The sequence below is a fragment of the Pyrus communis genome, chromosome 17 (genome assembly GCF_963583255.1).
Source record: "Pyrus communis chromosome 17, drPyrComm1.1, whole genome shotgun sequence".
NCBI lineage: Eukaryota > Viridiplantae > Streptophyta > Magnoliopsida > Rosales > Rosaceae > Pyrus > Pyrus communis.
The window spans coordinates 14,500,428-14,525,745 of record NC_084819.1 but is presented as its reverse complement, the minus strand read 5'-3'; the positions used below and the strand labels follow the sequence as shown (position 1 = coordinate 14,525,745).

At 35.9% G+C, this 25,318-nt stretch overlaps 3 protein-coding genes across 3 annotated transcripts; all 3 read right to left on the bottom strand.

The window, feature by feature from the left end:
* Window positions 1–2,319: 2,319 nt before the first annotated feature.
* Window positions 2,320–5,119, bottom strand: LOC137723334 (uncharacterized). The gene is made up of 5 exons (XM_068462499.1): window positions 4,545–5,119; window positions 4,150–4,443; window positions 3,707–4,058; window positions 3,172–3,291; window positions 2,320–3,061 (listed from the first exon to the last, which is right to left on the bottom strand). The coding sequence occupies exons 1-5, from the start codon at window positions 4,869–4,871 to the stop codon at window positions 2,934–2,936; spliced, it is 1,221 nt and encodes a 406-aa protein (XP_068318600.1). The 5' UTR covers window positions 4,872–5,119; the 3' UTR covers window positions 2,320–2,933.
* Window positions 5,120–6,618: 1,499 nt separating this feature from the next.
* LOC137722057 (secreted RxLR effector protein 161-like) lies at window positions 6,619–7,191 on the bottom strand. Its single transcript, XM_068461051.1, has one exon. The coding sequence runs from the start codon at window positions 7,189–7,191 to the stop codon at window positions 6,619–6,621; it is 573 nt and encodes a 190-aa protein (XP_068317152.1).
* Window positions 7,192–10,543: 3,352 nt separating this feature from the next.
* On the bottom strand, window positions 10,544–11,109 carry LOC137722056 (uncharacterized). Its single transcript, XM_068461050.1, has 2 exons — window positions 10,907–11,109; window positions 10,544–10,748 (listed from the first exon to the last, which is right to left on the bottom strand). Exons 1-2 carry the CDS (start codon window positions 11,107–11,109, stop codon window positions 10,544–10,546), a joined length of 408 nt encoding a protein of 135 aa, XP_068317151.1.
* Window positions 11,110–25,318: the final 14,209 nt, after the last annotated feature.

Here is a 25,318-nt window from a genome sequence, read left to right as displayed (position 1 = left end):
CTACATCGTATTTTTAAAATACTAAAAAAATTTCTCAACTGACGTGGGCCCATTCTAAACAACCAACCGTACTCCCCTAAGCGCCAATCCCGCGCGTGACACCCCATGACGAGTGGTATTCATTTCAAAACAACTTTGCATGGCTCTTCTGGCTGCGACGTAGTTGACCACCACTTCACCATCACATCCGGCAAACAGTGGCTTGCTGGGATTTTAAGCGGGTCCCGCTCTTAATTTTTCATGACAAAGAAGAACTTGATCTTCTCGGAATCTAAAGATCTTGAGTTTAAAAATCAAATGATCCGGATCGTTGAAATTTAATCTAACGGTTACAAACAAAGGTTTTTTTAAAAGTTATAATAATTATAGCAGTTTGATCAAATTTTAACGACCCCGAATTATTTGATCCTTAGTCTCAATATCTTTAGATCCGGAGAGGATCTAGGTTCAAACAAAAAAAAAGTTGAACATGCTAAAACCAAACAAGAAACACATTACATTTTTTTTATTGAGCCAAATAAGAAAGTGAGTACATGATTGACTGGTAGTAAGTACTTAAGTTCTATCCATTTTCATACACTGTTTTGCTCCACACACATATTTGTTTATTAATGACGATCACATTAAAAAAATCAATAAAATCGACTGTCATAATCAAACACGTGTAAAAAACAAAAAAGAAAGTGTGAAAATCATTTTATATATGAAAAGAGTTCACGATGCGGTGATCAAACTAATAATGCAAAATCATGTAGTGTCATGAGACTTTGATCCAATAGCGTAATGTCATAAAAGGGTTTCGATCCATTGATGTTAGGTTATGAGACATTTTTATCTAATAATACAATATCATAGAAATAAGTTCACCTTAAGTGTTGAGATCAATTTATATAAAACTGAGTTCACAATTATGCAGCTTCCAAAACCACATACTAAAATTAAGTGGCTGTTCGGTTTAATAAAATAATATTATAAATACATATGGTTTAAAATTTTGATTTTCCTAACATTACCTTTATATTATCGGATGAGGATTCTCTATCCTTTTAATCTCTCTACTCTTCCATGCCTTCTTATTTGAACAGTTTAAGCCACGCTAACATCTTATATTGATTTTTTATAGAGATAATAAAACAAGGGGTGTGCTATCCACACATCCCTTTTTACTTCTCACACACCTTTTGTTAATTTTTATTTTTTTATCTTTTTTAATTCATCTAATCCGACAGCTGAAAATTAGAAAAATGTGTGAGAAGTAAAAAAGAATATGTGAATATCTCACTCTTAAAACAAAAAGTAATATGTGAAAGGAAGATATTAAAGAGAATGAGAATAAAATGAAAGAAAATCCTCCTCGTATGTTATCAACCAAAAACTCGTTTCATAATCCTTCTCCTACTTCCCAAAAGTCAAAACACAAAAGCAAAGCAAAAACCGGCCACATGTGTGTACGCCACGTGTAAAAAGCAGGCCACGCGTTGGTCCCACTAGTTAACATCTTGCGACGGCCCTATCGGTGTTGCCGCTTCCCTCTTAAGCAAACCCTCTGTTACTCTCAGAAAATCTCTCAAACGTCACCTTTTTCTCTCCACAACCAAACTAATTTCGTTTCCCTCGCAACGTCAGTCTAATCAAATGTTAATTAATTAACTAAAACTTTCTTTAATTAACAACTAACACAAACATAATTAATGGTTAGTCACATGAAACTAAACAATCCAGCTTGCCGGACTTGGGGAAAAGCAAAAGTCGTTTTAGTAACAAGCATAGCTTCTTCTAGAGCTTTTTGAACTCTCACATAAATTAATAAATATGCTTTCTGATTTTAAATCTAAGGAAAATTAATAAAAATGATTTTAAAACTTTGAATTTTAATGATATAGATAAAATAAAAGATAAAATAAATAGCATCAGAATTAATTTTTTAATTTAAAAATATGATTTTTCTTTAAAATAAACAGTACCAAAAATTTTTTTTTGTTAAAACTCCCTATACGAGTTACATTGAACCAAGCAGGCAAATTTAAATGCAACTTGGAACCAAACCCAAATCGCACAGCCCCAAAAAATAATGGCATGAGTCTCAAACCCCTAAACACCGTCACATGTCCAAAATATTGAACTGAATTCAGATAAATTTACACATACTTTGGCACGTGTACTTTGATATGATGATAGCATGACATCCCATAATAATAATACTAACAGAGAAAGTTTACACATTCTGTATTATTGATTTTGCATATTTTGTATTATTGCAAAACATCAGGATAATCATATACACGTGTCATGTAAATCACGAATAACTCTAAATACTCGAAGAAAAACAGTGGAGGTTGCATTTACATACAATCTTCTTTTATTATTAATACTAATAACTCTAAATAATCAAAGAAAAACAGTAGAAGTTGCATTTACATAGAATCTTCTTTTATTATTAATACTAGTTGCACTGGCATAGGCATGGTGAGTGGACTGGATTAGATTGGAATCCAAACGAGGTCTTCACCCTTTTACAACTTTCACTGATAATTTTCTGGGATTCCAAACATAACGTTATCCCACGGAGTAATACAAAACAGGGACAACAGTCCAGTCAAATATGACCACCAGAACAAAAGCTGGCCTGCTGCTTATGCCTTTCTGCTTCTGCTTATGCTGCTATGGCAAATGCAGCAGCTTGTACCATATCCCCTTTTGATCAAAGTAGATATTTTTATTTTTCACCCTAACCCTAATCCAAAACACATTTTCTTCTTCTCCAACCTGTTTTGCTGTCCTGTCCTTCTCAAAAACTACTATTTTCTTCTGTACTAAAACCTCCTACTATGGTAAAATAAAACCCCTTAAAAACCTATTGCAAACTTGCATTTCCTTTCTTGCTAAACTCCTTCCAATTTGCTCCCTAAAATTCCCAAAATTCAAACAAAACCCTAGTAAGTCCACTCCTGGGGGAGCCTAATCTCGTTGCTCGCTGCCGGCTGCGGCCAAATATTGCGCTTCTGCTGCAAAGTGGCGGTTCTGGTGGCAGCGGCCTTACTCCGAAGCTGAAGTGCAACCTCTGCAAATTTAGAGAAACAAATGAGTACACGAAACCCAAATTATAAACATAAGACTGGCATCAGTAAAACCGTTAGAAAGTAAAACAATAGAAACGGTGTTAACTTTTACCGTAATCAGAGTTCAATCTGCCATTAAAACGACGCTGAAGCTGGGGCTGTTGCTGCATGTCGTCAATGTTCAAGTTCAGAGCCTGCACAACTCTAGCTGGGAGTAGAGCTGTGGAACACACTGTACCAAAAAATACATGAAAATTTTAATGAGCCCACCAAATCCAATGAAAGAGTTGGACCAAATTAATGCCTTTGAAGAACATTGTCCAGATCTGAAAAAAACAGAGCCGGCAAAATTTAATAACCTTCAACATCTCAACCACCCAGCACCCAAAAAACCCAGAGAATCATTAAAAAAAACTTAATGATCTAACCCACAAGCTTCAATGGAACAAGAAACAAATTTTAATTACTGGGTAATTGGATCTTTCTAACTGGGTTTTACTTGAGAGACTTATCTAACTGGGTATTACTTAAAATCGGATTTTATAACTGGGTTTTACTTCAAAAGTGAAATAAATACGTTTGGAAGTAAAAAAAATGGGAAGGGGGGGGTGGGGGTGGGGGTGGGGGGTGGGGGGCGGAGAACGAACCTTGCTTCTTGCGGGGTTCGAATTGGGGGCCGACTTGGCGGGGTAAGAAGACGCCGGTGCCGGAACGCTCAACTTTCGCAGATGGGTTTTGGTTTCCGATATAAACCGCTCTGAATCCGGACCCGTTTTTGTTGTACTGTTGCTGCTGCTGAGCTTGTTGCAGAGGCGGCCATGCAGATGGCGACAAACCCAGAGGCCGAGCATTAAGAATGTTGGGAGTGTTGTTTCTCGCTCTGGTTTGGTGGTTTAGGTGGGGCTGCGGCTGAGTCTGCGCCGGAGGATATCGAGTTTGTGCTCCCCAGACCGCCGCGTTCTGCTCCTTCATCACCTGTTGCTGCCTCAACAGCTTAAACTGCGGAAAAAATGGAGCGGAAAACATGAATGTGAGGTGTTCGATAAAAGGCCCCAGAGATATTTGGATACATGTTCAAGAGTTTTAGTACCTGAGCGGCTCGCAAGTGCTTGTGAGAAAGCGATTGCTGGTGGTAGTAATAAGCAGCATCTGGGTGGTGGTTGGTGGGGACCGAGACAGGGAAAGGCTTTCTTGGAGGACCCAGGAGGCCTCTGCTTTGGTTGATGCGCATCTTGGCTACTTCCCCTGCAGCCGCATGCAGCAGATCCCAGGTGGCCGGCGGCGACTGGGCGTTCGGGCTTCCACGGCTCGAGCCGTGTCCGCAACCGCAACCGCTGCCGACTGCGCAGAGAGTCGACTGGGGAGAACCAGAAGCGACCCAACCCTGCAAATCAGGCAAAAAACATAAATCTCAAATAAAATCAGAACCGCCATTAAAACGTGTCGTCTAGAAACAAAACAGAAAGTATTATTTTTTTCTATTACCTTTGGCTTCTTGGCGGCGAAAGCAGAGTCGGGGTACTTGAACTCGTCGTCGAGAGTGGAGCGAGCCATTTGGCGGGTCAACCCAGCGAGGTAGTCTTCCTCGTCGCTCTCAGTCTCGCTCGACTCGACCGGCGAAATGAAATCCGATGAAACCCCAAAAGTGCCGCCGTAAGGAAACTCAAACGGGAACAGAGCTTTCGGAGCATCAGTATCAAACCCATACCCGCCACTTTTATTGGTCTTTGAGTTGAGCTCCATGGCCGGTGCGTCGTCGTCGTTGAGAATCTGGGTCGGGAGCCAAAACGCAGCGTCTAACGTATCGTCCATCTGGGTAGAGTGAATTGGAGAAAAAAGTAGAGAGAGACAGTGGGGTTTGATGGGTCTGAGATAAGGGGGTTTTGCTGCTCAGTGAAGGTATAATAATGGCGAGCCCAGCTGTGTTTGCTGGTGCTACGTAGAGACTAAATAGGCACCCAGCAGTATCGAGAAGTAGTGGTTAGTGAGAGTGAGAGAACAGAGGAGGAGGAGGAGGAAGAAAGCAGAGAGGATGAGAGGCTTTATTGAAAGTTGGGACGAAGCCCCAGAGGCCTTTTTAACAGTGACTCGGTTTATTAAATTATTAAATTTGATTTATTGAGGGGGTGGGGGGAGGGGGGGAGAGAGAGAGAGAGAGGGAGAGAGAGTGTGTGTGGGTGAGGAGAGAGAAAAGGGAGGAGGAGGAGGAGGACCGAAAAGTAATACGGCGAATAGGAATGGCAAACCAAAAACGCAGCAGCAGTAAAAGAAACGCATAGACAGCAGGGCTCTCACGCGGAAACGCGGGCGTGGGAAACACGCGGAACTCGTGAAGGGGAAAGGTGAAGTAATTGAGGGTTGATTTGGTATTACTGTGTTTTCAAAAAAATTATTTTTTCTATGTTGTGAGAATAAGCTTATTTTTGCCGCTTCACGCTTTCAGGTTTTTTTACAAAAAACTATGAAAATAAGCTGTTTTTAAGTGTTTACCGAACATTTTTTTTATACCCATTTTTTATAAAAGCACCTTAGTACAAAACCAGTACTTAGTCTTATCAAGCGAGAATGACTTATATGACACGAGCAAATTTTCATTGTGACGAGAATACACATATCTCATCATTTGTATAGTAACACGTGGTGTATCATCCCATATTCTGATCACATTATATAATATCTCATGTAACACGAGACATCATCATGACAATAAATCCATACCATACGAGATTGATACTTGTTTGAGTCCAACAGGGGGAAGAGCTTTAGCACTCGGCAACCAAATGACATCTCTTATAATATGTGACTTGTTATAAATAGGTAAAAGTTAAAGAAATAACATTTACTAAAAATAAGAGCGAGGCTGTTGCAAGATATTACACAAAATGATTGCAGATTAGAGAGAAATAAGAGGATGCTAAAAATATTCTAACTTATCTTTCTTTTCTTATTGCTTTTGTATCATTTCTTTTGAACACTCGTAGTGCTCTATTTATAGAGCAACTACTTTGAAAACTTACAAAAACTTTACTATTTAGCATATGAATCTTTATTATATACATGTGGGCAAACATACCCACTGTTTATAACACTCCCCCTTGGATGCCTACATATCAACATCAGTTGCCTTGTTAAAACCTTGCTTGGAAAAATCCAATGGGAAAAAACCATAGCGAAGGAAAAAGAGCACAACTTTACCAGGTTTGTGGATATGATGTTGAGCATGCTTATGTTGCCTCGTTAAAACCTTGATAGGAAAAACCCAATGGGAAAAATCCTAATTGAAGGGAAAAAAGTACAACATGCATGTATTATAGATGCTCCCTCTGAATTGTATCTCCCCCTGATTCCGCATTCTTCAAATTTGTAAGCTGACGTAATCCGATTCCCTGCACTAACTTCTGAAATGTGCACTTTGGTAGAGATTTGGTGAATAAGTCTGCCAAATTTTCATTGGAACGAATTTGTCTGACCTCAATCACTTTGGCCTTCTGAAGCTCATGTGCACTGAAAAATTTTGGAGATATATGTTTAGTTTTATCGCCCTTGATGAATCATTCATTCATTTGGGCAACACAGTTGCATTATCTTCATGGATGACAATTAGATTGTCTATCTTTAAAGGTAGACTACATGAATTCCGGATGTGATGGATCATTGATCTTAACCACGAACATTCACGACTTACTTCATGTAAAACAATTATTTCCGAGTGATTGGAAGATGTAGCAACTAATATTTGCTTTGTTGATCGCCATGAAATTGCAGTATCTCCATTACTGAACACATGTCCATTTTGTGAGCATGCTTTGTACGAATCAGAGAGGAAACCAACATCTGTATATCCAACAAGAATCTGGTCATTTGTGGATTTCACCGAGTAGAAGAGACCCATGTCTGTTGTTCCACGAAGGTATCGCAATACATCTTTGATTCCCTTCCAATGACGAATTGTTGGAGCAAAGATATACCTTACTAACAAGTTGACTGAAAAAGTTATATTTGGTCTAGTACATTGTGCTAAATACAATAAAGCACCTATACTCAAATATGGTACTTTTGGACCAAAGACCAGTTCATCATCTTCTTTTAGACGAAATGGATCTTTCTTAATATCCAAATAACGAACGACCATTGGGGTGCTAAATGGATAAGCCTTGTCCATACCAAATCGCTTCAGTATTTTTTCAATGTAAGTTGATTAATGGACCAAAATTCTATTAACACAATGCTCAATCTACAGGCTGAGACAATATTTTGTTTTCCCAAGGTCTTTCGTTTCAAATTTGTTTTTCAGATATTCAGCAGTTTTCTGAAGCTCTTCAGGGGTTCCAACGAGGTTCATATCATCGACATATACTGCCACTATAGATAATCCAGTATTTGATTTCTTAATGAACACACAAGGGCAGATGACATCGTTGGTATATCCTTCTTTAATCAAATACTCACTAAGACGATTATACCACATTCGTCCAGATTGTTTCAGCTCATATAATGACCGCCTTAATTTGATTGAAAACATACCTCATGGTTTATTAGTTGCTTCAGGTAACTTAAGTCCTTCTGGGACTTTCATATATATGTCAGTATCTAATTCTCCATATAGATATGCGGTGATGACATCCATAAGTCGTATGTCAAGTTTTTCTAAAACCATCAAACTTATTAAGTAACAAAACATAATTGCGTCCATTACAAGAGAGTATGTATCTTCATAATCAATTCCAGGTCTTTGTGAAAAACCTTATGCAACGAGTCGTGCTTTATATCTTACAATCTCGTTTTTCTCGTTGCGTTTCCTTGTGAATACCCATTTGTAATCCACGGGGTTTACACTAGGCGGGATTTGGACTACTAGTCCAAAAACACTTCGCCTTTCTAAGGAATTTTATTCCGCCTGGATTGCATCTTTCCACTTAGGCCAATCTTGTCTCTGTTTGCATTCTTCAACAGAGCGGGGCTCAATGTCATTGCTTAATATAATTTCAGTGGCTATTGCAAATGCAAACATTTCATCGATTATTATTTCATTTCGATCCCACAATTCATTAGTACATGCATAATTTATGAATATTTCTTTGCTTTCATGTACTTCTATCTCTTCAGGGACATATGTCTCATCAAGAACATTTTCTTTTTCTGGAAGTACATAATTATGAATTGTGAATTTATCATTCATTTTCTTTTCCTGAATGATTTCATTTGGGTTCAACTGTGCCCTCATCTTTCTCTTTCGAGGGGTTGAATTTTTTGAGCCTGGGGGTTTACCACGCTTCAGGCGTGCACTAAATAAATCATTCGCTGCCACTTTATTTTGTCTAACAGGGACATCAACTCTTGCAGGTGCATTTGCAGCTGGTATATGTGACTTTGTCACTTTTGAAGCATCATCTGACATTTGATTAGCAATACTTTAAATATGAATGATCTTTTTCACTTCATTTTCACATTGAATGCTTCGTGGATCAAAATAAGACAAGGTGGGAACAACCCATGTCAGCTCTTGCCGTTCTTTTGGAATGGTCTTTTCTCCCCCTAACGACAGGACAATTGCCTCATCAAAATGACAATCAGGAAAATGAGCTGTAAACATATCACCTGTCAAAGATTCCAAATATGTAATTATAGATGGTGAATCAAAACCCACATAAATTCCCAGTGTACGCTGAAGTCCCATTTTAGTACGTTGTGGCGGTGTAACAAGCACATAAAAAGCACAACTAAAAACTTGTAGATGTGAAATGTTTGGTTGATGTCCAAACACGAGTTGTATTGATGAATATTGGTGATTGGCTATGAGTCTCAATCGAACCAATGATGCAGCATGTAAGATGACATGTTCCTATGCAGAGACTGGCAATTTCGTTTTCATGAGCAGAGTGCGGGTTATTAATTAAAGCCGCTTGATAAGTGCCTCTGCTAAACCATTTTGAGTATGGACATGAGGAACATGGTGTTTAACATTAATGCCCAGTGCCATACAATAATCATCAAAGGTTTGAGACGTAAATTCACCAGCGTTTTCAAGTCGGATTGACTTAATAGAATGATTTGGGAGCTGTGCTCGCAACTTAATTATTTGAGTAAGAAGTCTCGCAAAAGTTACATTTCGAGTAGACAATAGGCAAACATGTGACTATTAGGTAGATGCATCAACCAGAACCATAAAATATCGAAATGGTCCACAAGGTGGTTGAATAGGCCCACAGATATCCCCTTGAATTCTTTGCAAAAATGATGGGGATTCAGCATCAACCTTTAGTTGTGATGGTCTAGTTACCAACTTCCCTTGAGAAGAAGCCTTGCAAAGGATATCATTTGAGGTAGTAATGTGTTTGCTCAATAATAGATGTCCATTAGAATTGGTAATGATCCTACGCATCATGGTGGATCCTGGATGACCAAAGCATGTAAACTTTTGAATCCATGAACTTTTGGTTCATGACCGTATGTACCTTAATTGTCTTTATGTATGTATAATACAATCCACTTGATAAACCATGCAATTTCTCCAATATACGCTTCTGGGTATCATTAGAGGTAATGCATAAATATTCCAAATTTTCTGCACTTTTCGTTTCAATGTGGTATCCATTTAGGCATATGTCTTTAAAACTCAATAAAATTTCGAGTGGATTGAGTAGCGTACAACGCATTCTGTATGAACAATATTGTTCCATTTGGTAACATAATATGGGCTTTTCCTGAGCCTTCAATTACATCTGATTACCCTGATATTGTTGTTACTTTTACTTTTGTAAGTATCAAGTTCGAGAAATATTTTCGATCTCGAAGTATTGAATGCGTGGTTACGCAATTTGCAAGACAAAAATCTCTACCATTGCTCTTATTTTGAAAATAACCATAATTTTTATCCATGTTCTCTGAGTAAAGAAATTACAGTTAAAAAACAGTTTATTCATACTGGAATACTACTTTTATTGAATTGAAAATGCGAGCATTAAACCACAAGTACATATAATAAGAGTACATTAAACATAAATGATTCAATCGGACCCATAAACTTCATTTCCTCTTTCAATAATAAAGTCTGAAACATCTAGGTGGGTTGTGTTCAACTGTCCTGATAAATTGGACACTGGATTAGGTATTTCCATTGGTTGAGCCTGGTCGAGGAAATTGGTCTCGACACAGGGAGGCTTGATACAGATCCACCAGGTGTTTTGGGGTACGACAGGTATGCGCCCAGTGTCCATTGTCACCACACCTATGACAAACTCCTTCAGGATTTCTAGGAGTGTTCATACGAGCCTTACCTTTCTGGCGATTTGCATTCTTAAAGCTCGGGCTTGTATTATGCCTTGGAACCTAATTGTGAAACTGGACACCATGGTTCTTGCCTTTCCCATTCCACCGGCCTCGCTTATGCTATATCCTCGTTTGTAATTATTGCCATGAGAGGATGTGGTATTCCCTTCAATGGAAGCAACATTCACTTCTGGGAATGGTGCAGATCCAGTAGGTCAGGACTGATGATTCTTCATCAGAAGCTCATTGTTTTGCTCGGCTACAAGGAGTACAGATATCAGCTGGTTGTACTCAGTAAAGCCTCTTTTTCTATATTGCTGTTGCAAGAGCATGTAGGAGGCATGATATGTGTTGAAAGTCCTTTCCAGCATATCTTCCTCAGTTATTGTTTCTCCACAGATCTTTAACTGGGGACTAATTCTGAACATTGTAGAATTGTATTCAGCCACTGTCTTGAAATCCTAGATCCTTAGGTGAGCCCACTCATAACGAGCCCTTGGAAGAATCATCGTTTTCTAGTGATTATATCTATTTTCAGTGCCTTCCAGAGAGTTAATGGATATTCAATTGTGAGGTACTCGCTTTTCAGTCCCTTATCAAGGTGGCAACGGATAAAGATCATGGCCTTCACCCGATCTTGAGAAGATGTACTGGTATCCTCCTTGATGGTATCCCCAAGATTTCCTGCCTCCAGATGGATCTTGGCATCCAGTACCCAGGTAAGGTAATTTTTTCCAATAATATCCAGGGCAACAAAATCAAGCTTTGCCAGGTTCGTCATTTTCTTTTCTGAAAGAAAATTGAGGCGTGTAAGAACTTTGAATAATATGTATTTTGGAGGAATATATTGTTAGAACTTATGGTTCTTACAAATTTTGATCTTCAGGCCAATATGATAAGTACTCGAAACTTCAGGCTCGAGATTTACATGATTAATGAAAAGGGCGATTATACCGCACCATTCTCATCTAAACAAATATATGATGGGCGATTATTCCGCACTAGTTTAAACAGCAGGAAAATTTAAATATGTAGAGCAGGATGGACGATTATACCGCACCACCTAAAATTGCGATAAAATTTAAATATGCAGACACAACAATCAGAATTATGACCGTTGGCCATGTGTCAACATTTGGACTGTTGGATTTGAATATTTTTCAAATCCAATAGTCCAGATTAATTTACTTAATAAAAATTATTAAAAATTGGTAAAAATACAGTTTTTTTTTTTTAAAATTATTAGTTTTTCCTATAAATACCTAACCATCAACTTCCATTTTTACACCACATTTCAATATTTTCAACACATTCTACCAAAGCTTTCATATACTTTTTGTGTGAAAAAAGTGGCTACATGGAAACTCATCGAAGATGTTACGTTGTGTGAATATTGGGTTCAAATTACTTATGACCTGATTACGAGTAATGAGATGAAGTTGCAAGAAATATAGAGTAGAATTACGGAAGTGTTTTGCACTAGGCTTGGAAAAGACGATAGAAGTAGTCAAGGTCTTCAAGGGTGTTGGAATAAAATCAACATATCCTTCACTTGTTAGAAAAACGCTCTCTCGAATGCTTCCACTAATTTACGTAGTGGGAAAAGTTTAGCTGATCAAGTGACAATATTTTTATCTATTTATATGTATTCCACCCGCATCAATATTTTAATTTATTTATTTGTGTTGCACCCGCATTTTATAATATTGTCTTATCCCACATTTTGTAAACACTACAAGCACAAGCATTCTACAATTCGAAAAACCATAACAAATCATTCAACAAATGGGAATGTTGGGATGTTGTCAAAAATTGTCCCAGAGACAAAAATTGTGCCAACAGGTCCAGAAGTTGTCATGCACGGCGTCCTTCTACACAATTCGCCAAAACTAGACACAGCCGTATAGGAAGAAGACACATTTGAAGAAGTGCCAGAAAGGACGCTCGAAGAAGTGCCAGAGACCCAGCTAGCTCATCAGTCCCTAAGGCCTCGAGGTAAAAAATGTGGCAAAGAAAAAAAGGAGTTCTTCCAAATATAACTACACAAAATATATGGACGAACTTGCTCACCAAGGTGAACTGAACATGGCGCATAAAGCGGCTAGAGATGAGGAAAAAACTGCTGTTATGGTAGCAGTATTAGAAGCTACTGAGAGACGTGATGCGACGATTGAGAGACAAAGAGAAATACTTAATCGAGAAAACGAGATGATTAGAGAATCACTTAATCGAGAAAACGAGATGCTTAGAGAAGAAAAGATGGCTCAAGCAGATCGTGACACTATGAACAAGCCTCTAGTAGGACTGTCTCCGAATTCAAAATATTTTTGGACATTGAAAAAAAGAAACGTGGTGCGAAGAAGGCGTGCAAGAGACACAGAAACAAGTCGAGGGGGTTCTAGCTACACAGAGCCTAGCAACGAAGTTCCTAGCACCACATGTCTTAGCTCCACAGACTTTGTATAATTTCGTATTTATTTGTAGTACTTTATTTAATTTCGTCTTAATTTTTAGTACTTTATGTAATTTCGTTTATTTTTAGTACTTTATGTAATTTCTTATTTATTTGTAGTACTTTATGTAATTTCTTATTTATTTTTAGTAATAGACGTAATTTCTTAAATATTTTTAGTTGTTTATTCAAACACACCAAATAAACTTAAAAAAACACACGAAATAAAATTACATAAACTCACCAAATAAACTTTAAAAAAACACACTACATAAAATTACATAAACTCATCAAACAAACTTAAAAAAACACACTAAATAAAATTACATAAACTCACCAAATAAAATTTAAAAAAAACACACTAAATAAAATTACATAAACTCACCAAATAAACTTAAAAAAAAAACACACTAAATAAACCCAGAACTTTATTCTTCCACCACAAACTCCTTTTAATTATCTTCACCTGGTTGTAATCCCCACTGGTGCTCAATCAAGTCACTTTGACGGGTACAATGTCAGTATGGCTCTTGCATCGAAATGTACCGCTTAACGATCAATTGATTGTAACATCCATCCCGTTCCAATGACCCGTGTTGCACGGGATATTCGATGCCATCATGAGCACAATAGATACATGTTCTTGAGTTGTTCATTGTGTCCGGCTTATATTCATCAACGGCATCATAATAATACTCATCTTCCACAATCATGTTGTGGAGAATGGTACACGTCATCATGATGGATTGAAGAGCCTTGACATCAAACATTATGGCAGCTGACCTGACAATCGCCCAATGAGCTTGCAAGATACCAAAACAACGCTCTACATCCTTCCTACACCCCTTTTGACATTGTGCGAAGTGTTTTTCTTTTTCACTTTGTGGATGTGACACTTTTTTAACAAACGTTGCCTACATTGGGTAAATATCGTCTGCAAGGTAATACGGTCCTTCGTATCTAGGGTCATTGACCCAATAAGTGACTCTGGGTGCTTTTCCTTACAGCACTTCGTGGAAGATTGGAGATTGGGCAAGGACATTTAGGTCATTCTAAGCTCCTGGAACACCAAAAATTGCATGCCAAATCCATGTTTCAAATGAAGCCACCGCTTCCAAAATGATACTTTTGGCTCCTTTTTTGTAGCTATAAGCTCATTGCCACGTACTTGGACAGTTTTTCCAAGTCCAATGCATGGAGTTAATGCTTCCAATCATGATAGGGAAGCCTCGCATCACACCATTCCTTAGCAGCTTTTGTAGGTCCCTTGGCGTGGGTTTCCAGAAGTACTCATTGGTATAAAGGGCTTCGATTGTGGAGCAAAACCGCATCAGAGACTCTAGAATAGGTGATTTTCCCATCCTCGTTATCTCATCCACTTAATCTGCAGATACTCCATATGCAAGCATCTGTAAGGCAGCATTAATTTTTTACTCAAGAAGAAGACCTAGAACATGAAAAGCATCTTTTTTTTTTCTTTCACAAAAGATGGATCATGATTGCAAATAGCACTCATGATTTTGTCGAACAAACTTCGTTGCATTCTAAAATGACGTCTAAAAACATGATTAGGGAATACACAGTTGGGGATAAAATATCTTCCAAGAGACCTTTACCTCGTTTTTCTCTCTTTTTATCCAAGTTTGCAGAACGTCTGGGTTTGGATATTTAACCCACAGTTTCCATGACATAGCGGGAATGTGAGGTCATCTGCCTTCTATATTCATAATCCTCATCCATTGCAACAGCCTCACCTCCACCTTCCTCAAGATTAAATAATTCTTCATGTTGTACCAACAATCTTTTCTGTTGCTCCTCAAACTGTTTGGACAATCTCCTTGAAGAAGACATTGTAAGAACTTAAGATTTAAAAATGATGAAGAAAGATTCTGAGCTAAAAAGAAGGATTGAGTTTGGTGTGTGAATGATGATGGATGTAGGGGTGTAGGGTTTATATAGACAAAAAAATAAGGTTCTGGACAATGTCACATGACATTACGTGATTGGTTGAAAATCTTATCTAAATCTTGGCCAAGTTATTGTAAACAAATAGTGACATGTGGCGTGTCAAGATTGGTTAAAAATCTAATCGGAAATTTATCCACAAAATAGTACGTTCGGATAATGACACATGACGTGACAAAATTAGTTGAAAATCTTATCGAAATCTTAGCTAAATTATTGTAAACAGATAATGACACGTGGCGCGTCGGCTTGGTTGAACATCTTAGCAGAAATCTATTCACAAAATAGTACGTTCGGATAATGACACGTGGCGTGACAAGATTGGTTAAAAATGCTATTCGAAATTAAAACTAAATTTAAAATTTATTATTTTATAAAAAAAAATTAATAATATTTTAAATGGCTGGGTGCCAGCTCATTTTATAGGGGTGGAGATTATTTATGCCAACCCATTTTTAGACTTTGTACTAGTGCATTTTTTAGGGTGAATAAGCATTTGACCAATTTACTTTTCATGGGGTTTATCACTGTTCACTGAGTGGATTAAATTGGTTGAGTGTTAGCGCATTTTTTTTATTGGTGGACTTGCTCTTAGTTTCAAACTTGGCAACAAAGTTTCACAAGAATGGGCATACATTCATTCGGTTTGATTTTTTCTTTTTCGGTTCAGTTTTTTTATTCGATTTTTGGTTTTACGATTTCGGTTTGGTGTCTGAAACATATCTTAATGCCTGAATGTTGGATAGGATGACCTTTACATAAGGATTATATTACCCCTAATTGATCCGGTTTTATTCAATTTTTGGTTTTTTGAACCTGTTCCTAGTATCGATCACACCCGGCAACTCTAAATTTGAAGGGGTGTGGAGTGGGGGCTTGTTTTGAGGGATGTGAAGAATCCCCTGTGCATGTGGAAGTGGTTGAGATGTGGAAGTGGAAGGAAGTGGGCCAGTACCAGCCTCCCTCACTCATCCCTCGTTCATTTAGCGGTTGAAAATGTCAAATGAACTTAATTTTTGGGAAACAAGGAATTGTGAAATTGCATAAACATGCTATTTGTCCTTGCATGCTTCCACTTGGCACTTCGCCGCCTCATTCCCCTCCAAGCAATGCAACAATTCTGCTCACTTTCTCTTTCTTTTCTTTCACTTGAATTTGCTTTTGTCTCTTTTCTCTTCCTTACTTTTCTGTTCTTCAACTTTTGCTTCGGTTTTAGGGGGTTAAGCTCGGATAACTATTTAACCTTTAAGGGTGATTTTTAATTGGTTCTAACATTTTAAAATATTTTAAATAATTATTTAAAATTTTAAAAAATAGATGTCTATTAAGTTCATTAGCGTTCAATAACGATATAGACAAATGTTAAACATGTTTTAGCTCTGAAGTTATCTATGGAGACCTGAATCAAGTAGACACGATTTATCTAGTTTAACTTGACTAAAAGGGTCAATTTAGAGGATTAGAACTCTAAAGGAACCGATTAGTGAAAAGTTGAGTTTAATTGCCTCAAAAGTTAAGTAGTTCTTTAGAATGTTTTAAAAGGTTAAGTCTAATTGCCCCAACAGTTATGTAGTATTTATCAATTTATAATCTATGTTTGAACATCTGATCTTCTATTAAATTGATAAATTTTTATTATAATTGTTGTGCTAATGTAGTTTATGTCAGCTCATAACAAGTCTCATGCTTATAATATCATTAATTTTATAAGGTATCAAACAGTCAACCAGACTAATGCCATAAATTGATAATATTTAAAATTGTATGTTCCAATATAAAAACAATTAAGAGAAATGAAAAAAGTACAAATTAACCTCCCACGCAGTGATGCTTAATCATTTACATTATTTACATTTTATTTATTTAATTTGATGGTCAAAAATAAAACTAGACATATATCAGAAGCTAAAAAATTTGTTTAAAAATCACCTTCCACAATTAAAATTTCGGAACCGATTTACAAATCAACCTAAACCAAGTGATGTGAAATGTAATCAACCGTTTTTTCTCTTTTAATAATGTTGGTACTTCTTTTTTTCTTTTCCCTTTTCTGTTTTGCCGTGTGAGGTGAAATGGTTGGCGTGCAATCGGCAGAAGAGAGCAGGATATTGTACCAATTGTTTGTTTGCAGCTAAAGCTGTGGGAAGATCGGCAGCCAGCATAAAACGATCTTTGAGCAGAGGCCATGAGCCAACGGAAATCAAATCCTTTTGTGTTTCGCACCAAGGTGGTGTCATGTTTCTGGCCTCATCACCCAATACACTCTTTCTGTCGGACTTCCTTTGTAGTTTACTTGCTAAGATTTTAGGGTTAATATGTTACGAGTAAGTAGAAATGTAAACGGATCAGATATGAACTGCATCAGTCAAGATTATCCCGATATGAAAAATCAACGGAACATTAACAAGAAAATCTATATCCTTATGCTAAAAGATAAGTATTTCATATATATAATAATAATATGGCCCAAGTTTGGTGAGATTATCATAATGTTGACCTTAAAAATTACAAAGTCTACGTGGCACGCAGACCGAGTACTATGAGTTAACTATGCCATTATTATGAATGCATGCATGCCAACTTGCAATCGAACTCTATTGGGGAGTCGAATATATATTTGTGGTTTGGCATGCCAACTATATGCTTAACACCGGTAGATTCGTTTGGTGGTGTCAAATGCGCTACTGATTTCTACACTTGAGCGATTACGGTTGAGGAATGAACACATCTCGGCCTAGGGTTCTAGAATTTGAAGACAAGATTGCCTAGTTCACTACAAAGTTCAAGATCTCCTGCACCAGGTTCGGCTGCTTCGATTATATTCGTGAGAATATAGGTGGACCTAATCAGCTTCACCTTATCAAGCTATATGGGCACATGTACTCAAACAATATGAGCATTTTAATAGTGAACAAGGTTTGGCCGAGTACATGCAAAATCAGGTCCAAACACATAGTATCAAATTCATATTTGATTTGTTAAACAAAAAGATTATCCAAATTATCATATTGAAATTACAAATCTTGCTAGTTCCGTTGGATTCAGATTAAAATCTAATTAATTAACAAGTCTACACATAGGAAAATGCAACATTATTCCCTTAATTGATCTTTCATCTACTTTTTCCCTCGAAGTCTAATTTTGATTACAAAGCTTCGTAAACTTTGAAAATGTGTCATTTTGATCCAAGTGGTATATTCATTGGATTTTCTATTAGTTTTTGTGCTTAGATGATGAAAACCCTAAAGTTAATAGAAATGAACAAATTTGACCGTATAAAGCAAATTGACACATTTAAAAAGATTAGGATATCTTAAAACTAAAGTTGAAAGTTGATAGGCGAAAACTGTTTTTACCATGTTCAAATCAAAATCAGAATTAGGATTAAAGAGTTTGACTTGAACATGATAAGATTTTGTTGTTGCAGATATTCCTTTTGTATCAAATCACCACCGTCGAACAAATCCCTACATTCTCAAAGACATGTTCCATCCGAAAGCAAACATGTTTTAGTGAGGGGACGGCGGACATATCATATCCCTTATTTTGCGTCCAATGTTATTCTCATTTGTAGGAAACGTACCTTTCCACCTCCAACACGTATCCTATAATTCATTTTTTCTGTATATTGCTTATTAATATTGTAGAGTAAACTGCTGATATGTTTTCTGAACTATCACTTAACTTTTAATTTTTCTCTTGAATTTTTTAATTGGAAAATTAAGGACTTAAACTAATTTTTTTTTGGCCGATTTATTCCTTGCTGTTAATTTTTCATTCATTCCTTCCAAATTTCTATTAAATGGAAGCATGTGCATAACAAGTGTGGGCAATTCGATCGCTTAATTCTTTAAAATAATTGAAAACCTTAGATTTCTAAAATATAAACCTAGGCAATTATGTGTGATTATATAGCTTTTGTGTTTAAAAGTCTAGTGAAATGACGCTTTTGTCTACAAATGAGAGTTATGTGGTGTGCACATGATAAGAGTTAACGTTATTTTGGATGAAATCTATAAAAAAACTAACGGTAGGGGGGAAATCGGCCAAAAAAATTAGTTTAAGTCCTTAATTTTTCAATTAAAAAATTTAGGAGAGAAATCGAAAGTTGAGTGATAGTTCAGAAGGCAAATTGGCAGTTTAGCCTAATATTGTATTATTTATGTGAGGCCAAATATAGGACGACTTCGTATCACAAGTGAGACAAGTGGAACTTAGAAAACAGAATGAATAAAAACAGACAAGAATATCCAATATTAAATTTACTCTCTTCTGAGTTCACACCTTCATTCTTCTTTTTTCTTATTGTTTAAAGTAGTAATATCGGTTGTCATGAAAATTTCTAGATGAAGTATTTTGTAATGATTTGCCACCTTCAAGTGCTATTATATTATCTTGGTGAAACTCAAACCGGTTTTCCCTTCTGTTTGTCCCAACGGCCGTCGTTTGCCGAGAAGAATATTACGGCGCGTCTTTTTCCTTCTCCACATGGCAAACAGCTGCCGGCTTTGGCCGGCGCTCTCTCTCTCTCTCTCTCTCTCTCTCTCTCTCGGCAAAAGCATCAAAACTCCACTCAATGGTTAAGACGTATTAGTTATACTAAACGTACTTAATTAAACTCACCATTTAAACAAACTCAATTAACAAATTAAAAACAATTAAGGGACATGCTTACTTGTTTACTACTTGGACAACACAAGAACTTCTGGGTAAAGAAGTTAGTAGCTTTTTAAATATTATTTTATTTTTGTAAAATAAACAACATTTATGTTATTTTATGAAGCCACTTTTCCACCCTATCAAAGGTTTTCAGGTTCAGATCATGTTAAATATATGAACCGCATGCTTGCCACATTTTTGTGTTCTTAGTCACACATGCAATGCTTTCTCGTGTAAAAGCATAAAATTGCTTGTATTTAGTGCTAGGGTTTTGAACTTTGCCGCCGAAAGAGATATAAGAGAAAGTGATCAATATATATGATGTCATTTTCACTCTTCGCTTAATTTGACTGGTAATATTATGCAAGCCCTAATTAATTAGTAAGGGGCCAACTTGGAAGTGATGAAAAAAGTAGTAATTCAAGTTTAATTCTCAATCAGTTTCAAATTAACTAGCACTTGCTCCATTTGTCTTGATTTAATCCTTGCACGAGTTATGAAGCCCCTTTGTTTGACATGGAGTTTTCAATTTCGACTTCTTTCTTTTATAGAGTGTACCAGTTAAAACGTTATAGTCGAACATGCATGCTAGCTACTGATCACACTGATATTATTTTAACTTAAGCATGTGCACAAATTGAGGTGTTGAGCTATATGCTTTCTGTACAACTAAAAGTGAAATAATTGAATATAAGTTGTAAATTATTCTGGCAAGTTTTTATCTTTCACAATATCAACTTTGGGGTTGTTTGAGGATGATCTTAAAGAAAAAGTAATACATTATGCATATAGTACATTTGCTTTTGTTAAGCCTCACAAGGTGATTAGATTACAGCATGAATTAACCTAGTTAACCCAGTCGGCTTATCTAATCTTATATTACCTGGCACATGCGTCACCGTTGTACAATTTGACTACTGAGCCTCAAGGCCAAAGCTCAATTTCTAAAGCATGTGCTTCAACTGTGTTTGCAATTGGTCGGCGCATGCATGGCCGATGTAACCCTAGCTTAAACCTAATAGCTTTTCCTATTTCCATGACTGAATCAAGCCCGCCTTTTGTCTACAAGGCATGCCCGTGCGTGATAAATATTGTCATGCTAGGGCGTACGTGTAATATTATAAAAATAGTATCTTGCGGGAATACACTTGGGTTCTCATTTCGTAATTCTTTTCAAGGATTTGAATTGCTTGTATTTCAATTCATTGTTCATAGATCATTTTTTTTTCAACAAATTAAACGATTCCAAAGTTATTAAGACAATCATTTGTAATGTAAAAAATAGACAATTGCAGTTTTCCAAATAAACACTAAAATAACTATCATTTAATTCAATGGTTATATGATTTTAGATTCGAGTGATTTTTGGTAGAAATTAATTATCTTTGAGGAAAAAACTCAAAAATAGACAGTTGGATAGCTAAAATATATAATTACGATGTAAGTTCTGAAAAATGTATGGAAAAAAAAAATGTGTGCTCCCGATCTGAACATATATATAGTAAGCACTACTTGATCGTCCATTTTATAAGAACATAGATATGAAAGAGACCAAAATCCCCCCCTTATACTTTCGATTAATTTAGCTGTTTCCTAGTGAAGATGCTTTCTAGTACAAAACACTACTAGCAGATGTTTGCTCCTCATGTGTGGCCGGTGATGCGCACTCAGATGTGTCCATAGGGTCAATTGGTGTGCCACTGCAACTTGCAAGCAAACATGTCTCTGTGTTGTCTCACGTTTTGTAGTGTACATAAATATATTTAGTCTTATCTTCTAGTGCCAAGAATCTACAGTACCTTGCCCATCATGTTCTCTAGCTTCTGTTGTTCCTCGAGTTTTGTATTGTGTTATGCATATATATATATATATATATATATATATATATATATATGTGAGGTTAATAGTTCAGCTTATAGTGAGATTTTTGCATATAGAGATCGATCTTCAGTGGGATCTTACCATGTAATTCAATAATCAGAATCTTTTATTCTTTTGGGATGTTCTTCAAGGATCAATTTGTATTTATTTTTGCGGAATTGATCTTTGTAGAGAAAAATTAACTAATTATGTAGAGAAAAATTAACTAATTATAAACGATTATGATTATTAATTAGAACACATTACTGATTATATGATATTTTCACTTTATTTTTTTGCATATATATATGCTTATTACTAGTGAAAGTGAATTACACTAGCGTCCCTATAGTTCACTTGAACTTTCACTTTAATCATGTAGTTATTTGTTATTGCATTCTCATCCTCATAGTATTGTTTTGTTTTCACTTTAGCCCAATCCATCAATTACAACTTGATATTTCGTCATCTTTGTGCCCACGGTCTCATAAGAAAAAAACCAAGTTGGAAAGAATTTTGCCTTATCGGTGGATCAAATCCTACTGAAATGAAACTACACGGACGTAGATGTAACAAAAATTAAAAATTACGTGGCTGAAAGTAATTAAAATCAAAATAAATTATAGAGACATTTGGTGACGGATCGGTAACACCACTTTTTTTTCACAACTTTTGACATACATTTTTGTAGAGCCCACTTCATAACGTATTTTGACGAACCCAACCCGTCTATCTTTCAGGACATCATTCGTAGATCATTCTTGTAAAAAATTAGACAATCTAAAATTATTAAGATATTTATTTGTAGTAGAGAAAATAGACAAATACGATTCTACAAAGACACCCCAAACCCTTTTAATTCGAAGGTCATATGGTTTCATACTTGAGTGATTTTTGGTAGATATGATCTTTGAGGGAAGTCCTAAAAGATAAATAATTTGGATCATTGAAATGCAATATGAAGTAGGCCATCCATAAAAAAGTGAGTCAAATTTTTTATAAAAATGTGAGGCCACGCATCCATTATGTATACAACACACGAGAGTTCATGGAATCTTTTTATGATAATTCACATTATATAATGTTGTGGAGTGCTATATATAATTGATTTTTTTGAGCTTACTATTTGTTAACATGAAAGGCAATGAGTTTGAGCAACATATATGCATGTTATGTCATAAGATTGAGGTCGAATCCATGAGTAGATTCCATGTGGTTTGCCATCTGTGGATATCTTACTACTGGATTATAATCTTGAGGATGAAAGGACGGTGTGAATGTGTTACTCCAATTATACATAATTGAGTAATGCCTAAGTTTGCTATGCATTATACCATCTTAATTATTTGCTTTTTCCACTTTATCAATTTCTTTTTTTGCCTTTATCTTTTTTTCTTGTTACTTTTTTTTTTATTTTATATTTTCTTTGTTACTTTTTCGAAGTGGTCATGTAAAGATCGGTCATCTTCTATATACCCGGATTTCTGCTTTTACTTGCCTTGTTTCCCAAGGTTTCTATTTCTTATTTGTTCTCCATGATTTGATTAATTTTTTAAATAAGAAGATCATTTGTAATCAAACCAACAAAGCAGCAACAATAGCTACATGACATGAGTTAGCCAATATGAATCGTCTTCCATTTTAAACTTAAAATTCTTACTATAGAGAAAATTTGACGAGCACATATATTGTACGATGTAGCATAAATTAGCACACAAACTACTCAAAAAACGAACATAAGATTAATCTTCTTATTCATGAGATTGTTTAGTGTACTAAAAATACGGAATCGTGTACTACATGTCTATACAAATAGTGAGATACTTGTATTTAACAACTTGATAAATAAAAACTTCCTCATACTTATATAATGACTTGTGATATACTATATGTGTTTTGAGTCCAATAAAAAATTTATCCTTATTAAAACTTCACCTAAAATATTTAATCACTTGAAAGTTAGTGATCGAACACAATCCCGAGTCACAAGCAAGTAGGAGACTAAAGCTAATAGCATAAAGTTGTATTCTTAATTCGATAAACTTATCGTCAAATTGCTTTACTTATGACAATTATTATTGCAAGAGAAGATAATTGGGCTGCAAAAAGGATATGGTAATACTACTTGATAGAAACCTAGAAGAACAAAATGATCATCAAATTAAGACAACTTGAAAAGTCTGGATTAAGCGTAAAGCATGTCGCTTATTTAATTAACCAAAATTCCTTTTTCTTTTTCCCTTTGTTTTTTTCATCCTGATCCCATCATACTTTGCAAAGACTTATTTCTAAGCTATCTTTTTTTATATATATTTAGTTTATCATGCTGGGGAGTTGGGAGTAACATGGGGTGGAAGAAATTAGCAGACGTTGACAGTGGCACCTGTGGAAGTCTAGCTGTGCAAGTGTTTAAGATTTAATTAAGCATGTATTTACAAAAGTGATTAATGTGAAGACGGTTTTTTAGTGAGATTGTTACATGGTGTCGCGTAATGTTATCAGTTCATTCATACATGTTTCGACGTGTGAATATATATTTATTAATAGTGTACACCTTTATGCCTATGACATATCAAATCATGTTATTTATAAAGAAAGTTGATGTTTCACTGTGAGATTAGAAGTGATCCAATTCAATATAAGTCCTTGCAAGGTTTTTCAATTTTTTTATTGTGGTACATTTGTTCACATCCTCACTTGACCGCTCATAGGTGACAGCACTCAAACCAAACATTTGAACAATGTATATCAGTCAACATGAAGCATGTGAGATCAATAGGCTTCACACACGTGAGTTAACTAATCTGATACATAAAGAAAGTTGAGATATAATCTATACTTAATTAAAAATAAAAAAAATGTCCCAACTTATTATAAATTCTTGCAAGATTTCTCAATTTTCTGACATAATCCACAAATCTCATGATATAACACGAGATTAATTAAACTATGTGAAGTGTCATGTCATTCTAAAAGATTTCTCACGACTGTGGAATGTAGTCTTTGATAAACATGGAGGCTGAGAGAGAGAGAGGGAGAGAGTATCGAGGAACATGTCACCTTGATTAGCGGGTGAAAGTATGGATTTGGTGTCTTAATCTTGTCGTTTGCCTTTTTAATGGTGCGAGTAGTGTATTCACTGTCATGGAAGAAGAGTTTTGGGAGATTCTTTTTAGGAGAAGTTTGACCATATGTCTGTTCCCATGCAGTGGAAGTTTGACCAGCCCATAAAACACCTAGTGAGGATCCTGTTGAATCTTCTTGGTGAGAATTTTTGAAAATTTCAAATCACATTCGTTCGTTATACATCGTGTATTAGAAATTATTCTAAATTTTTTAATTTAAAATTAAATATAAACAGTATTAGAAGAAAACTGATCACATAATATATAATAAACATATATAATTAGAAAATTTTCGAAATTCTTACAAAGAGGATCCGACGATAATCCTCACTCCAAAACACCATTCCCAGATCTGCTACTGCAATGCATGCCAATACATATTGCCATTGTCTCTAGCGGCTGCTGTTTAGTGGAAACCATCCCACGCAACTCACAATAACACAATAATCTCGACCTTAATCTGCGGACAAAAGGTAAAAGGCTGGTGCTATTAAGCATCGTTTTTGAGCGGTGTCATCTGCACATTTATTTTTCCTCTCACACATGTTTTATTGATTTCTGTTTTTTGATCAACTTTATTTTATTCGATCAAACAGTCGAAAATTAAGAAACGTGTGTAAGAGGTAAAAAAAAGTTGTGTGAATAGTATCACCCATCATTTTTTATATTATACATAATGTTAATTTTCGTCTGTCAGATCAAATGCATTAAAGAAAATCAAGTGAAAGAAACTAATCAAGGCTGTATAAAAATGGACAAAGATGCTTGGATAGCACTGTTCTAATAAAATCATCAGTCAACAGTGGGCTACTTCCCCAATGTTTGTTGCCAAACGATATATAATAATAATAGTACCATTCCTTTATCAGAAATTATTGTTAATAACACTTGCTAAAAGCTGCGGCTATGAACAGTTGGACACTCCACTT

What these genes read in the sequence shown, in the direction of transcription:
- LOC137723334 (XM_068462499.1), bottom strand. Translation starts at nt 4,871, where the DNA reads ATGGACGATACGTTAGACGCTGCGTTTTGGCTCCCGACCCAGATTCTC. An exon ending in TCGCCGCCAAGAAGCCAAAG is followed by an intron (nt 4,444 to 4,544) that starts GTAATAGAAAAA and finishes CCTGATTTGCAG; the next exon opens with GGTTGGGTCGCTTCTGGTTC. An exon ending in AGCACTTGCGAGCCGCTCAG is followed by an intron (nt 4,059 to 4,149) that starts GTACTAAAACTC and finishes TTTTTTCCGCAG; the next exon opens with TTTAAGCTGTTGAGGCAGCA.
- LOC137722057 (XM_068461051.1), bottom strand. Translation starts at nt 7,191, where the DNA reads ATGGTCGTTCGTTATTTGGATATTAAGAAAGATCCATTTCGTCTAAAA.
- LOC137722056 (XM_068461050.1), bottom strand. Translation starts at nt 11,109, where the DNA reads ATGACGAACCTGGCAAAGCTTGATTTTGTTGCCCTGGATATTATTGGA. An exon ending in GATAAGGGACTGAAAAGCGA is followed by an intron (nt 10,749 to 10,906) that starts GTACCTCACAAT and finishes TACAATGTTCAG; the next exon opens with AATTAGTCCCCAGTTAAAGA.